General features: G+C 30.4%; 5 protein-coding genes and 2 non-coding genes across 7 annotated transcripts; 2 read left to right on the forward strand and 5 right to left on the reverse strand.

The window, feature by feature from the left end:
* Positions 1-3,405: 3,405 nt before the first annotated feature.
* Positions 3,406-3,499, reverse strand: TBLA0Htrna19K. Its single transcript is given in 2 exon segments — positions 3,406-3,442; positions 3,462-3,499. It is a non-coding gene; the product is annotated as a tRNA-Lys (tRNA).
* Positions 3,500-4,763: 1,264 nt separating this feature from the next.
* TBLA0Htrna21A lies at positions 4,764-4,836 on the forward strand. The gene has a single exon. It is a non-coding gene; the product is annotated as a tRNA-Ala (tRNA).
* A 743-nt stretch (positions 4,837-5,579) lies between these two features.
* Positions 5,580-7,214, forward strand: MSS1 (Mss1p; the record flags this gene model as incomplete). The annotated part of the gene is made up of 1 exon (XM_004182011.1): positions 5,580-7,214. One exon carries the CDS (start codon positions 5,580-5,582, stop codon positions 7,212-7,214), a length of 1,635 nt encoding a protein of 544 aa, XP_004182059.1.
* Positions 7,215-7,385: 171 nt separating this feature from the next.
* On the reverse strand, positions 7,386-7,715 carry BLI1 (Bli1p; the record flags this gene model as incomplete). The annotated part of the gene is made up of 1 exon (XM_004182012.1): positions 7,386-7,715. The coding sequence occupies one exon, from the start codon at positions 7,713-7,715 to the stop codon at positions 7,386-7,388; it is 330 nt and encodes a 109-aa protein (XP_004182060.1).
* A 405-nt stretch (positions 7,716-8,120) lies between these two features.
* Positions 8,121-9,470, reverse strand: TBLA0H02580 (glycoside hydrolase family 76 protein; the record flags this gene model as incomplete). Its single annotated transcript, XM_004182013.1, has 1 exon — positions 8,121-9,470. The coding sequence occupies one exon, from the start codon at positions 9,468-9,470 to the stop codon at positions 8,121-8,123; it is 1,350 nt and encodes a 449-aa protein (XP_004182061.1).
* A 906-nt stretch (positions 9,471-10,376) lies between these two features.
* Positions 10,377-11,729, reverse strand: TBLA0H02590 (glycoside hydrolase family 76 protein; the record flags this gene model as incomplete). Its single annotated transcript, XM_004182014.1, has 1 exon — positions 10,377-11,729. One exon carries the CDS (start codon positions 11,727-11,729, stop codon positions 10,377-10,379), a length of 1,353 nt encoding a protein of 450 aa, XP_004182062.1.
* Positions 11,730-12,720: 991 nt separating this feature from the next.
* On the reverse strand, positions 12,721-14,070 carry TBLA0H02600 (glycoside hydrolase family 76 protein; the record flags this gene model as incomplete). The annotated part of the gene is made up of 1 exon (XM_004182015.1): positions 12,721-14,070. The coding sequence occupies one exon, from the start codon at positions 14,068-14,070 to the stop codon at positions 12,721-12,723; it is 1,350 nt and encodes a 449-aa protein (XP_004182063.1).
* Positions 14,071-14,727: the final 657 nt, after the last annotated feature.

Here is a 14,727-nt window from a genome sequence, read left to right on the forward strand (position 1 = left end):
AAAAAATAAGAGTAGTAATTATTACTAATATAAAAAATGAGCAAATAGTTTTCATTTAATTTTTCTGTATTTGTGTCATTAATAATTAACTGCTATCCAGGCAATAAGGAAATACAAAAAAATATGCAAGTGTAGAAAAATTGTGATGTTTTAAATTAATATTTAAGTATTAATATCTTTTAGAATCACCTTAACTTTTTCAGTTAATTTTTCCTAAACTTTTTTTATATATTAAGAATTTTAATTAGTGACATAAAATAATGTTCAATAGCTGACACTGCAGATTTTCACGTACATCTATTGATAGCCTCTACCAATGAGAAAGATTAGTTTGATTTATTTTTGGTTTAGCTATTTGCAATATAAATTGCTTTCTTTATTATCAATATTATGGTAAAAATTTTATCAAGGGTGGATTATATTACTATCAATTTTGTAATATTCAAGATTGATACCCAATATTGTAACAAAAATATAAACAGTAATTATTCTTGTTCTCTGTAAGTTGTATATTTATCATGATAAAGTACATCCTTTAACAAGAATACCTATCAAGTTTGTGAGAATTATGAATGATAACTATATAGGCAATGACAATAGCGGTAATCCAAAACTCAAGACTAGGGTTTCTATCAAATTAGGATGCTATGATACACATACTTAGTTAACAAAACTATAAGAGGTATCGTTTGAAGGATATGTACTAGTAGCTTCTATTCAATGAAACTGTACCAGCTATTTAACTTCGCGTTTTTAATATAACCAGTGAAAAATAGGGATATTCTAGAATCACATTTTTGCAAGCCATTTAATTAATACCTTTTAAATATCACAAACAAATATATTAACAACCGAGCTTAGCAAACATTTGGGAAGATGATACTACTATCAAGGTTTAACTCGTTTTTTTTTTATAAAATGTAGTATAGAAATAGTTAAAAATAGAGTGATAAAACGTGACAAATATTAGACTATTTAATTACATAAACCTTTTTAATATATAAAAAATATATATTCACTTTATTTCTTTATTTAAGGAACCATAAAACCGAGTCTTTACTCGACAATGTAAAACAGTAAATCATTTATTATCAATATTCATGGAAAAATTTTTTATATAATCAATTTTAGAGCTCCGCGATAGTGGAATATATTCTTTTTCGACTCTAGAAATCTAATAACATAATATTTTTTACTAGGTTTCGCCAGTCTATATTTGAATTTTTGGGAATTTTGGTGGATTAATACCAATTTTTGGTTCTAAAAATTTTGGTGCCTCCCATTTTATGGTAGGCATTACAATATTTCCACCTACAGTTGGTTCCACGACGGTAATGCATTTTTCACGTTGAAGTCTATGTTTAGCAATAGTTACTTGGGCTTCAGTAGCTGTAGGTACAGCTACTTCTTCCATATGATCATTGATCGGTCCAGCGCTGGTAAAGCTTGAAACAGCCAAAAGGGTTAATAACCCGGTTAAAAAGTTTACTTTTGAAAGCATCATCTTGTTACTATACTTGATTTTAATTTGATCATTTAATTAGCATAATAATTATATTAGGATGGAATATAAAAATAAAAAAAAACAATCAATTGAAAAGCTATTTATATTATATGCTCACGAAATTTGAAGAAAATAATAGTAATTTAGCATATATTTTGACTTTAAGTTTCTATTAAAATAGAATATTTACCTTTTTTGTTTCTAGAATTTATATAGAATTAAATTACCAGCCTTATACCCAATATTTTCTAGTAATCGAAAAATAAATATTAAAAAAGGGAATTTTTAAACAGATATAGATTAAAGTCAAATAATGACTAAGCAAGGATTTCCTTCTATTTCAGGGATCATCTTAAAAAATGAATGTTTATGAATATATTCATTAATGTTCGAGAATACTAGTGGTCTTAAATCCTATATTGAAGTAAAATAATTTTGACACTTTTGCAATAATACTAAAAAATATTTTTTAGCTTGAATTGTAACCATTTTAAACGAATGTTTTGCAAGGTATTATTACTCCATACCCAAACTATCATACCGTTCCTCTCTTTTTTTGGAAGTATGCATAAGAAGGTAATACCATTGATTTTTTCCATAACAAATATAAATAAATACCTTCTTCTTTTTTGAATGACAGTATTTCGAAATCTTTTTCAAGAAAATATTTAATTAAATCAATCTTTGTATTACGGGATATTAACCTTATCTTTACCAAAGTTCCTTAAGCATTCAAAAGAAAAACAAACAAGCTTATTTGGATATATTAGTTTTAAATTACAGTTTTAAATAGGGTGTAAAACTATAGTACTTACCGCCAAGTATTAGTTTTGTATAATCTAAACTATTTTAGCGCAATTTACAAGCGAGGTTGCAATTGTAAATAGCAAAAAGAAATAGCAATAAAAATGTTACAAGCTAGAATTAGGAGAAACCAATCAGATAACGTTTTAGATAATTCTCACAGTATGATATTAGAGAAATATTTAGATATCATATTACTAACAGAGATTATCTGATAGGGATGATTCCAATTCAGCTCGAAAAGAGTTATCTTTCAGTTATAAAAAAGAATATATATAAAAATTCGTTAAGGAGTTGTGAGTCTTATATGTAAAGAGAATCATGTGAAGATAAATTCTCTAAATAAATATTAAACAGTCTACTTTATATTAATATCTGAAGCCTAGAAAATTCCCTACCTCATATTAAAAATGAACACATATCATGGCTTAATTTTTGATATTATCACCCTAACCACAAAAAAATATGTGAGTTATATAGATTAAGACAATGTCATATAGTTAGCTCTTTCCCCTAGTGAAAATATTTGTATTACAATTATATTTGATAAGCAGGAGAATAACAAAAATGTTAAATAAAAAGAAAAAAAAACTTTTAAGTTAAGAAACTTAAAAGACGAGATAACCAATAAGAAAAGAAATTGTTAACAGGATGCAAAAGCTGAGCGCCGAAAGAAATAATACACTTTATATATTAGCAGAGAATTATTGTATTTATTTAAATCAGTTATTATTACTAAATATCATATTTTTTTTTTTTTTAAACTACTAGATTATATTGGTTATTGTCTGGTAGTTCAAGTTAGATTTACTTCATTTATTTGTGGGAAACAAAATATTTATAACAGATGTGTCATATAGTCTTAATAACTTTCATATTTAATACGTGGCGCAGTTATTTTTAATGCCACGCTCTTCCAACTTTCTGCTCATTGATGACATGAGATGAGACGAATTGAACTCTAAGAAATATATAAACCTAAAGACAAAAACTTGTAGAATGAGCATAATACGAACACAGAGAGTGTAATAATTAGCTATTGAAGGAAGAGCAAAAAATAATTATCACGTGATCGTAAAAATTTTAGTAAAAGAGAACTCCTCATAGGGGGCTCGAACCCCTGACATTTCGGTATCCTTGCTTAAGAAATTTCTTAAAAGCCGAACGCTCTACCAACTGAGCTAACAAGGATGAGTTCTCGGAGTTTTATGACATAGTGATACTATCAGTACACTGTGTCAAGGGTTAGAAGCTTACAAGCCCTAACTAAATAAGAGACGTTCGTGTCAACATGTTGCGACGCGTAAACTCGCTTGTATATAAAGCGATGCCCATGAGGCTACTGGGATTCAAGAGAGTTAGACATTGTTATACAGTGTTTAAGATATAAAGACGATTACTTTATTTACACATATATAGTAAATACTATAACTAAAATGAATATATTTCTAAATAAAGTAATCGTCTTTACATCTTAAACACTGTATAACAATGTCTAACTCTCTTGAGTCCCAGTAGTGGGCATAGGTGCTTGTGTTTTGTAATTGGATTACTGACATTGGATCCAAGAAGTTAATTCTTGGTACTATGTTTGTTGTAATACGAGATTAAAAGGACAACGATGGTGTTTCAGAGTTCGGATGGTACTGAGATCAGTAGTTACAGGTTGTATTACACAAGATTATTGTATCTCCCCTGTTTGATCCTTCTCTATATAGTATATAATAGTATATTGTTCTATACATGCTCCTTATATACTTCTTTAGAGCTGGACATTTCTGGGTGCATAGTTACAAGATACGGTACATTCATTGAAACCTGGGTGTCATTCTTACTAATAGGTGTCCAAGATGAACTAGAAGTAGGTGAATATTCAGTGGTTACAGTTGATGTTCCACGCCTGCTGAATAGTTGTTTCTCAGCTGTGGTCAGCTGATCTGTCCTCTCTCGAGGCTTCTCTTGTACTAATTTCTTGTAAATATTACGTGAAAGGTGACGGCATCTAAACGGTTTTACAAAAATGTTTGTTGTAGACGAGATTGACTTTATACTCATCTACAAGTTGCTAACTAGAAATTATACATAACACTGAGCAACTGCTAGTTGCATACCTGTGAATATCGGTTCGATGCATAATCTCTACTAGTTAGCCAGCATTACTTAAACTGTGCACTCCTACCCTTGTAAGTAAGTTTACAAACAGTCCAATTAAAGTAAAATGGGGAAGCTGGCGTTGACCTTTGAAAAGTATTTAAAGGCCAGCTTTTCCAGACTTAAGACATAAATTTATAGTTCTTTCACATAGTTATTTAGTTTAAAAAGAACAACAATTATATTCGTAAGTTCGAAGTATTAACTGGTGTTAAGTTAATAAGATTGTTAAGTTAAGTTTGGTAGTTACTATTTAAGTGTATTGTACTCCTAAGTTGGTTTACGACAGTTAACAATTAAATTAGGGCGTGTGGCGTAGTTGGTAGCGCGCTTCCCTTGCAAGGAAGAGGTCTCTGGTTCGATTCCTGACTCGTCCATTTTAGTCAACAGTTTGAAATCACGTGATACAAATATTAAATATATATATATATAATATTGTTAGAGAAATTCTATCATAATTTTAGAAATCTTTTATTCCTTTTTAGACTGTTATGTCACTCATCTTTTTTTTTCCTCATTCATTTATTTTACATTTTTGAAAGAAATTAGTGTATTTTATTTATTTTAATTTTAAATAATATAATTAAAATGAATATATTTCTTAAATAGTGTTTTTCGATATAAAAAGAAAAACACATTTTAAACAATAAGTCACGTGATAAAAGTATTTTACCACTTAATAGAAAATGATATAATCATATTCCAGCATAATCATATACAAATATATAAATAAAAATTACTTTTTTTACTATAATAGCTACTATTATTAGGTTTGAGTAACATATTTAATCTTTTTACGTTTCTCTTTTACGTATTTGCTATTACAATATCCAATATAGAAAAGTGTATTACCCTATTATCAGCTTTAATTTAGTAAAATAACAAATGCTCTGAGGGACGAGATATCGCTAGATAATAGTGTTCACATTATATTTTTAAGATTTTAGTTTTTTTAAATATTTTCAGTTTTTCTTTCTGTCACTCGAAAGACGCCGCCCTAATATAATGTACAAAAATAATAAGGAAAGATCTAATTTTTAATGAAAAAATAACGAAAGATATCGCAGCCATATAATACCCCTATTGGATTATCATGTCATAAATCAATAACAAGCTTCTAATGTTTTGTCCAACAAAAAGACTCTTTTTAGAAAATGGGACTAAAACCTCCCAAATATTTGATCATTTGAGTCACGTTAAACCTTTGAAATCATTGCCGGTAACATATCATTTACCAACCATATATGCTGTTTCTACTGGAATAAATATTAAATCTGCAACCGCATTGATCCGAATATCAGGCTCACAGTCGAAGTATATATTTAGTCGATTGACAAGAAAGAAATCAAGCGAATTAATTCCCAGAAAAGCAATACTTCAAAATTTGTATTCAACATTTGACAAATATAGAAAAAATTTATTGGATAATTCAATAGTAATATTTTTTCCTCATCCTAATTCATTTACTGGTGAAGATGTATTAGAATTACATTTACATGGAGGTAAAACAATAATCAAAAGTGTTCTAAACTCAATAGATAATCTGAAAAATTATGATACAGATAAGGTGAAAAATAATAATATTCAAATTAAATATGCAGAGCCTGGAGAATTTTCAAGGAGATCTTTTTTAAATGGTAAAAAGAATTTGATTGAATTAGAAAGTATTAAAGACTTGATTGATTCAGAAACAGAAAAAGAGAGACAGAATATAATTCAAAATTTGGATTCGCAAACAAGAAACAAGAATATTAGTAATTTTAAAGATTGGAGAAATGTTCTAATTGATAATTATTCTGAATTAACAGCAGTTATTGATTTTAATGAAGATATGGAAATCAATGATATTAATAATATATTACGTAAAATACTGACAAATTTTGAAGAATTAGCAAAAAATATCAAAAATTTCAATGAAAGGGTTTTGAGATCAAATTTTTTACTGGATGGAATTAAAATACTTTTAATTGGTTCTACCAATGTCGGTAAATCATCTTTGATTAATAAATTAGTCAAAGATGATGTTGCCATAGTAAGTAATATACCTGGCACTACCAGAGATTTAATCGAAAAAATTATTGAATTTAATGGCTGGAAATTAATTTTAACTGATTCAGCTGGTATCAATAAAAATTTACGTAGTGGAAAAGTATTGGATGAAATTGAAAAGATTGGTATCAAGAAGAGCATATCAAAATTAATGGGGACTGATATTTCTTTATTAGTTGTCGATGGTTCACAACCTAATATCTGCATAGATACTGAGGTCTTGAAAATAATCAAAGACAATAATATACCATTTATTGTGGTGGTAAATAAATTTGACTTGATTGATACTAATAAATTACATATAATAAAAAATCAAATCATTTCAATATTTAATACAGTGGGAATTACAAAGACTTTCCCAATTATACTAATATCTTGTAAAACTGATTATAATATAGAGGAATTGTATACTGAATTAACAAGACAACTGAAAACAATAGTTAATATTGATTCAAAGGATCCAATTCGAATGTCGTACCGTGTTCAGAATATACTTCGAGAAGATATAATAAAAAATTTAGATGATGCTATTAATCAATTAAGATTAATCTTATCTAATAATTCAAGTGATGAGGAAGGCGATGCTGTCATTATTTGTGAAGTTATTAGCGAAGTTATTAACGGTATTAATAAGATCACTGGCGAGTCCGTTGGTATAGAGGAAGTGCTAGATACTGTTTTTTCTAAATTCTGTATAGGAAAATAATTTAACAGATAATACACATTAGAACGAAACGTCATACCTACTATACCGTTTATATAACCTGTACATATAATATGATAACGTAGACAATTATAAACCACACACTTGGAAATATGTAAAAATTTATTTTAATATAGGTTTTCAGTATATAACACAATCAATATGATATTATAGTCATGCTGAGCTACTTTTTGTGGATTTCTTAATTGCTAATTCATTTTGAAATTCATCAAATTCATCGCATAATTTTTCCAAATATGTTAACTTATTTTCAATTTCATCCAATTGTTTTAATTGAATAGTTTTTATTTCACTAATATTATTGAGTTTTGCTTGGTTCAATAAATTGTACTTATTTGTTAAGTCTTTTAGCATTTGAACTTTTTTACTACTCTTCTCTTCAAATGTAGACATAGATTTTGCAGAATCTACATTTACTTTATCTTGTATTGCTTGAATTAATAAATCAATATCCTGATTCATAGATCTATATTTATCCCCCATAATATTGACAAATATACATATATTAATAATAACTAGTAATGGTTAGCCTTTTAATTATTAGTTAATAACTTTTCTAATAAGCTTTATTTTTAAGATTCTGAAAATAAGGTCATGTTTGCGATTAGAAAACGCAGAGGCTCAAATAAAAAAATTCAAAACGTAGAACATTCAGGTAATACTAAGTATAATAAAATAAAAAATATTCTAATACTTATATTACGAGTATTTAAAGTAAAATAGCATTAAAAATAGTCAATATTTCTTGTATGTATGAAAACAACTCGTTATAGTAACAAACTATAATGTAAATAAAATTATAAAAAAAATCATAAGCAATCCAAAGAGAGCATTTACCATTGCTACTGTATTACATAAGGTAGTTGTTGCTAATTAATAATCCATCTATTACAGTGCCAACCATGTTGTGCAAAGAAGAATTGATAGCCCAATTACACAAGTTATGATTCCAGCACCTGCCTTTGAGCCATCAGTTATATGCAAAGGCCCTAAGTTAGTAGGTGGCTTCTCAGTACCAGCAGCTCCATTACCAGTAGATGAACCACCATTTGAACTTGTGTATGGAGCTGGCATGTCTAAAGCCCTGGTATTTACTAAAAATTCTAAGGCACCCATTTGCTCTCCAAGGCCATAATACCCATCCCATCCTATGTTAAACCAATTTAATCCGCAAGTATGACCATCTGTACCACCTGAGCATGCTTGTGCTGCAGCATATGCTGAAGTATTAATCCAATCCATAATTATATCTTTTGTAGTTGGCACTAATTGTGCAGTGACACCTAGAAAACGAGCAAAATATGCTCTGAATGAACGTTGATCATTATCACATCTTTTACTCCCCTGGCAAGCTGCTTCATATACTATACTATTATTAAAGAATACAGCAGAACCATTCACAAATTGTTCTGTCCTTGTTAACCATTTACTGTCTTCAGTATGATTATATAAATAGGCACAACCCGATAATATTAATCCCTGATTATAAGTCCATTGAAATTGTGTTATATCTGTACAATTTGTTTCAATACTTGCTCCGTCATACACAAATTTGAAGTAGGTATCATTAGAAATTAGACCAGTCTTCTCCATCCAATCATATACCTTAACCGCCCAATCAACATAACTTTGATTACCCGTATACCTTGCTAATCTTGCGGCCATATGGAAAAGTGCACCATTAGAAACAGAGTTCTTGTATGAATAACCAGAGTTCCAGACAAAAATTTGCCATCTTAAACCACCATTGCAAGTGGAATCATCCCAGCGTAATGCCATGGTATTAAAGACAGCTTGTGCTAAATATAGCCACTGTGGTTTATCTGGTGGTGGATTTGTAAAGTTACGTTCTGCTGCTGACATTACGGTAATCCCCCAGAAAGCTTGATCATCATTACCCTCAGTCGTTGATTGATTCAAGGGAATATAATCGTTGCGATCACCTGTTTGATATAATAAAGCCTGCGATATAATATCATTATAAGTATCATTTTGCATAAAATACCAATAATCTATCATACATCCCCAAGCACCACCAGCTTCCCACCAGTAGTATGGATTAGAAAACATACCAATAGTTTGACCATACTGGTCACCATTATAATAATCCATTAATCCAACGGCAACTAACGAAGCGGCATTTTGTAATGAAGACGTGACATTTAAATTTAAATGGACTGCAGTTGAAAATGATGCTAATATACTGATCTGAATTATTAGATACCTAAGCCAAACCATAATTATTGCTGAATATTAACTCCAAAACTAATATACTATAAAAATTACCTTCAATTATCGAAATAATTCCTAATTGTCTAAATATTTTAAATTATCCTAGTTTAAAAAGTAGAAATGCTGATATTATCTATTATATCTACTACTAAATCTCGAAAATTCAATCCTATTATGTGTATATTTCTAAACCCTATAAATATCTTGTATAATATTATTATTGATCTGAATGTTACTTATGTTAAAACAGGTTGGCTCTCCAACCAAAAGTAAACAAATACTACTATGAATCCAATTATAGCTTGAACAAGATATATGATTAAAAATTCCAAAGGATAAACAGTCTTTTTTCGAGAGCCAATATCCACACTTCCAAACAACCATGAATATTTGCGGTAATTGGAAAAAAAAATGTCTTACAAGAATGTATCAACAAAGAAAAACTCAACTTTTTGGGTCATCTACAGGTAAATAGCAAGATATAATGTAGGCAGATATAGCCCTTAAATTTTCTGGTCCACAACATTTAAAGTTAAGAAGTAACAATGTGACTAAAATATATAAAGTAAGAAATGTTTATATCGATGAACATACAAAATAAAATGAATAAATAAAGGAAGTAAAGAAAAACACATCGAATGCCTGATAATGCAATGTAAAAGGGAATTCCATTAAATAACACATAACAGTATCGAAAAAGTATGGTAATTTTTAATAGGAATGCACAGATTAAGTAAAGTTAAGTTGAATATTAAATAAGAAACAGAATAAGGCATTCACAAAAAAAAAGTTTGCCCATGAAAAAGTAAAAGAAGAATAGTAAAGACATTAAAAAAACATTTATCAGCATCCTTTTCTTATAAATAACACTAGGAGAATATTTAGAAGTTGCAATATGAATGCGTCCTTTGTTTAAGCAACAAGCCACATTGCACCTGTGAGAATAGAGATACTGACAATACAAGTAATGATACTTGCCCCAGCTTTTGAGCCAGCAGTTATATGTAGAGGAGATAAATTGGTTGGATCCCTTTCAGTACCTGCGGCACCACTACCTGTAGAGGATCCACCATTAAAGCTTGTGTAAGGTGGAGGCATATCAAGAGCTCTAGTATTAACCATAAATTCTAGAGCGGCCATTTGCTCACCTAAACCATAATAACCATCCCAGCCCTTCCAAACCCAGTCCATACCACAAGTGTGACCGTCAGTACCACCTGAACAAGCTTGAGCAGCAGCATATGCTGAGGTGTTGATCCATCTCATGATAGTGTCCCTTGTGCTAGGTATTAATTGAGCTGTAACACCTAAGAAACGTGCAAAGTAAGCCTTAAATGAACGTTGATCGTTATTACAGTTTTTATTTGGTTGACATGCAGCTTCATAAATTACATTATCCCTGAAGAAAACAACGGATCCATTTAAAAATTGTTCTGTTCTTATTAACCATTTCTCATCTTGAGTATGATTATATAGATAAGCACAACCAGCTAATACAAGACCCTGATTATATGTCCATTGATAACGCGTTATATCGGTACAGTTAGTTTCAATATTAGCGCCATCATAAACAAATTTATATGTTTCATACTCATCTGATATTATACCAGTACCAAACATCCAATCATAAATCTTATCTGCCCATTCGACGTAACTTTGATTACCCGTATACCTTGCTAATCTTGCAGCAATATGGAAAAGTGCACCATTAGAAACAGAGTTCTTGTATGAATAACCAGAGTTCCAGACAAAAATTTGCCATCTTAAACCACCATTGCAAGTGGAATCATCCCAGCGTAATGCCATGGTGTTAAAGACAGCTTGTGCTAAATATAGCCACTGTGGTTTATCTGGTGGTGGATTTGTGAAATTTCTTTCAGCTGCTGTAATGGCAGCAATACCCCAAAAGGCCTGATCATCATTACCTTCAGTTGTTGACTGATTTAGTGGAACATAGTCATTACGGTCACCAGTTTGATATAGTAGAGCCTCAGTAATTAAATCATTGTAAGTATCGTTTTGCATATAATACCAATAATCGAGCAGACAGCCCCAAGCACCACCAGCTTCCCACCAATAGTATGGTTTAGCAAACATACCAATAACCTGGCCATAATCATGTCCATTATAATAGTCCATCATACCATATGCAATCAAGGAAGTTGCGTTTTGTAAGGAAGAAAAATCATCTAGATCTATTTTAAGGGCATTTGTAAATAGAGGTAAGAGAGAAATCTGAAATAATAACGAATGTATTTTTACCATAATTTTAAACAGAAAATTCTTATTTCTATATTTGTTTATTAAATTTTTCAAATTGTTCAAGCGATCTTAGAAATCTTTAAAAAAAATATTAAATCTTAAACCAGATATAATGCTATATTGTATGCCTGAAATTATGAAAATAAGACAATAAATGGCACCCCTGTCAAATGTGTTTAAAGTATATAAGCTAATTCTTTTAGAGATTTCGTTTTAATGACTTTAAATCTTCAAACAACTCATAACCTATTTGGAAGAGATAATATATAGCTTAAGATTTATCCTTTCCTTTATAGTAAGTTAACAAATGAAAAAAAAGCTTATTTTCAAAGATTTTTTCGAAATAATTTACTTACCCTTAAAATAAACAAAGGTGTCAGCGATAAGGCAAAATCCGGCAAATGACACTAATGGCTAGGATAATTTTGCCGAAATCTAAAAAAAATCAGGGGGAAGACGCGAAAATGACTCAGTATGATTTAAAAAGAAATATAAATAAATCATACCTGTTCACAGAGTAGTTCATATAGGATATCAGAGAGAACAATATAAAACCTGATCTTCAAATATAGTGAATGATAAAAATCCGCACATGTAAGTATATAAATAAATACATGAAAAATATATATAAAAAAACTAAGTAAAGTAGAAGCAGAGTAAAGGCCTAAGGTACAGAATAAAATTAGTAATAATAGGATAAAAGGAATATGGTAATTATGATGTAATGCTATGAATCTAGTAAATAAAAAAACATCCATAAAAATTGAGAAAAGTAACGTCATGAAAAAAAGAAAATCAAATAAATATCAAAATTGAAACCTAAAAAAACAATTGAGTAAGATATCGAGCTCAAGAGGTAATAAAAAATAGCACGTAACAACAAAAAATCAAATATTCTTCCTTTTTAATAAAATACATCCTTAAAGTGAAAATAAGTGTTATTAGTGGTAGTAAAAGAAATAAGCACCACATATATGCTTATATATTCTTCTAATTAAACAACCAGCCACATAGAACATGCAAGAATAGAAATACCAACTACACACGTAATGATACCAGCACCAGCTTTTGAACCGGCAGTAATGTTCAAGGGACCCAAATTTGTTGGCTTTTGTTCGGTACCAGCAGCGCCACTACCTGTAGAGGAACCACCATTAGAACTTGTGTAAGGTGGAGGCAAATCAAGAGCTCTAGTATTAACCATAAATTCTAGAGCGGCCATTTGCTCACCTAAACCATAATAACCATCCCAACCATTCCAGTTCCAATCCATACCACAAGTGTGACCGTCAGTACCACCTGAACAAGCTTGAGCAGCAGCATATGCTGAAGTATCGATCCATTGCATGATAGTGTCCCTTGTGCTTGGTAACAATTGAGCTGTAACACCTAAGAAACGTGCAAAGTAAGCTTTAAATGAACGTTGATCGTTATTACAGTTTTTATTTGGTTGACATGCAGCTTCATAAATTACACTATTATTGAAAAAAACACCAGACCCATTTAAAAATTGATTTGTTCTTATTAACCATTTCTCATCTTGAGTAAAGTTATATAGATAAGCACAACCAGCCAGTAAAAGACCTTGATTATATGTCCATTGATATGGAGTAATATCTGTACAATTAGTTTCAATATTAACACCATCATGAACGAACTTATAGGTAGTACCATTGGAAATTAGTCCAGTTCCCAACATCCAATCATAAACTTTTTCAGACCAATCCACATAACTTTGATTACCCGTATACCTTGCTAATCTTGCAGCAATATGGAAAAGTGCACCATTAGAAACAGAGTTCTTGTATGAATAACCAGAGTTCCAGACAAAAATTTGCCATCTTAAGCCACCGTTACAAGTATCACTATCCCAACGTAATGCCATGGTGTTAAAGACAGCTTGTGCTAAATATAGCCACTGTGGTTTATCTGGTGGTGGATTTGTGAAATTTCTTTCAGCTGCTGTAATGGCAGCAATACCCCAAAAGGCTTGATCATCATTACCTTCAGTAGTGGATTGATTTAGTGGAATATAATCATTATCGTCACCAGTTTGATATTGTAAAGCTTCGTAAATCACATCGTTATAAGTATCGTTTTGCATATAATACCAATAATCCAACATACAACCCCAAGCACCACCAGCTTCCCACCAATAGTATGGATCAGAAAACATACCAATAGTTTGACCATACTGGTTACCATTATAATAATCCATTAACCCATATGCAACTAAAGCGGCTGCATTATCTAAAGATGAAGAATCGTTCAGATTTAGCGAAACTGCATTAGTGATGGTGGTAATTACTGATATCTTCAGCAATAGCGAATGAAAGGTGACCATCTTATTAATAGTAGAATAATATTTCCTATAAATGATCTTGTTAAACTCTTTTGATGCTTATAAATCAGATGGGTATAGTTCGGATCTAAATATTTTTGAACTCTTGCTTATATATTCTTGAATGTGCTGTTCTATAGTAGAATGCAATTAATCCCTTTTCTGAATGTGTAAACAAACCAAATATGGATCAAGCCTGGTCAATATATAATATCCTTATTTATTTTTTTGCAACTTCTTGTTACTTTAGCAAATTCCACGGTTTTTCACTTTTCCTTTTATCTATGTTTATTTCCTGGTTTGAGGCTTTGCCTGGTAAATAATAAATGGAAAATGAAACGGAAAATTGGCGGATTCGTTACCCGGGGTATTAGTTTTTTTCAACGTTGTCTTAAAGAGTGAAAAGATTATTATACATATAATGGCAATGGCCAAAAATTTATAGTACTTATCATTGATACAGCGCTATGGAATAACATGCAAAGTTACCTAGCTTTGACTTTATGGGGATATTAAGCTATTTTTTTAAGAGAAGATGACTATACGAGAGAAACGCGTGAAGAGATAATAACGCGTAACTCCGGAGAAATCGTCAAATAGGAATCTGCTTTCCTGATAATGACTAAGTTGCAAAAGTAACAGTATAATAACATGAACTAA

This window comes from Henningerozyma blattae, chromosome 8 (genome assembly GCF_000315915.1).
Source record: "Henningerozyma blattae CBS 6284 chromosome 8, complete genome".
NCBI lineage: Eukaryota > Fungi > Ascomycota > Saccharomycetes > Saccharomycetales > Saccharomycetaceae > Henningerozyma > Henningerozyma blattae.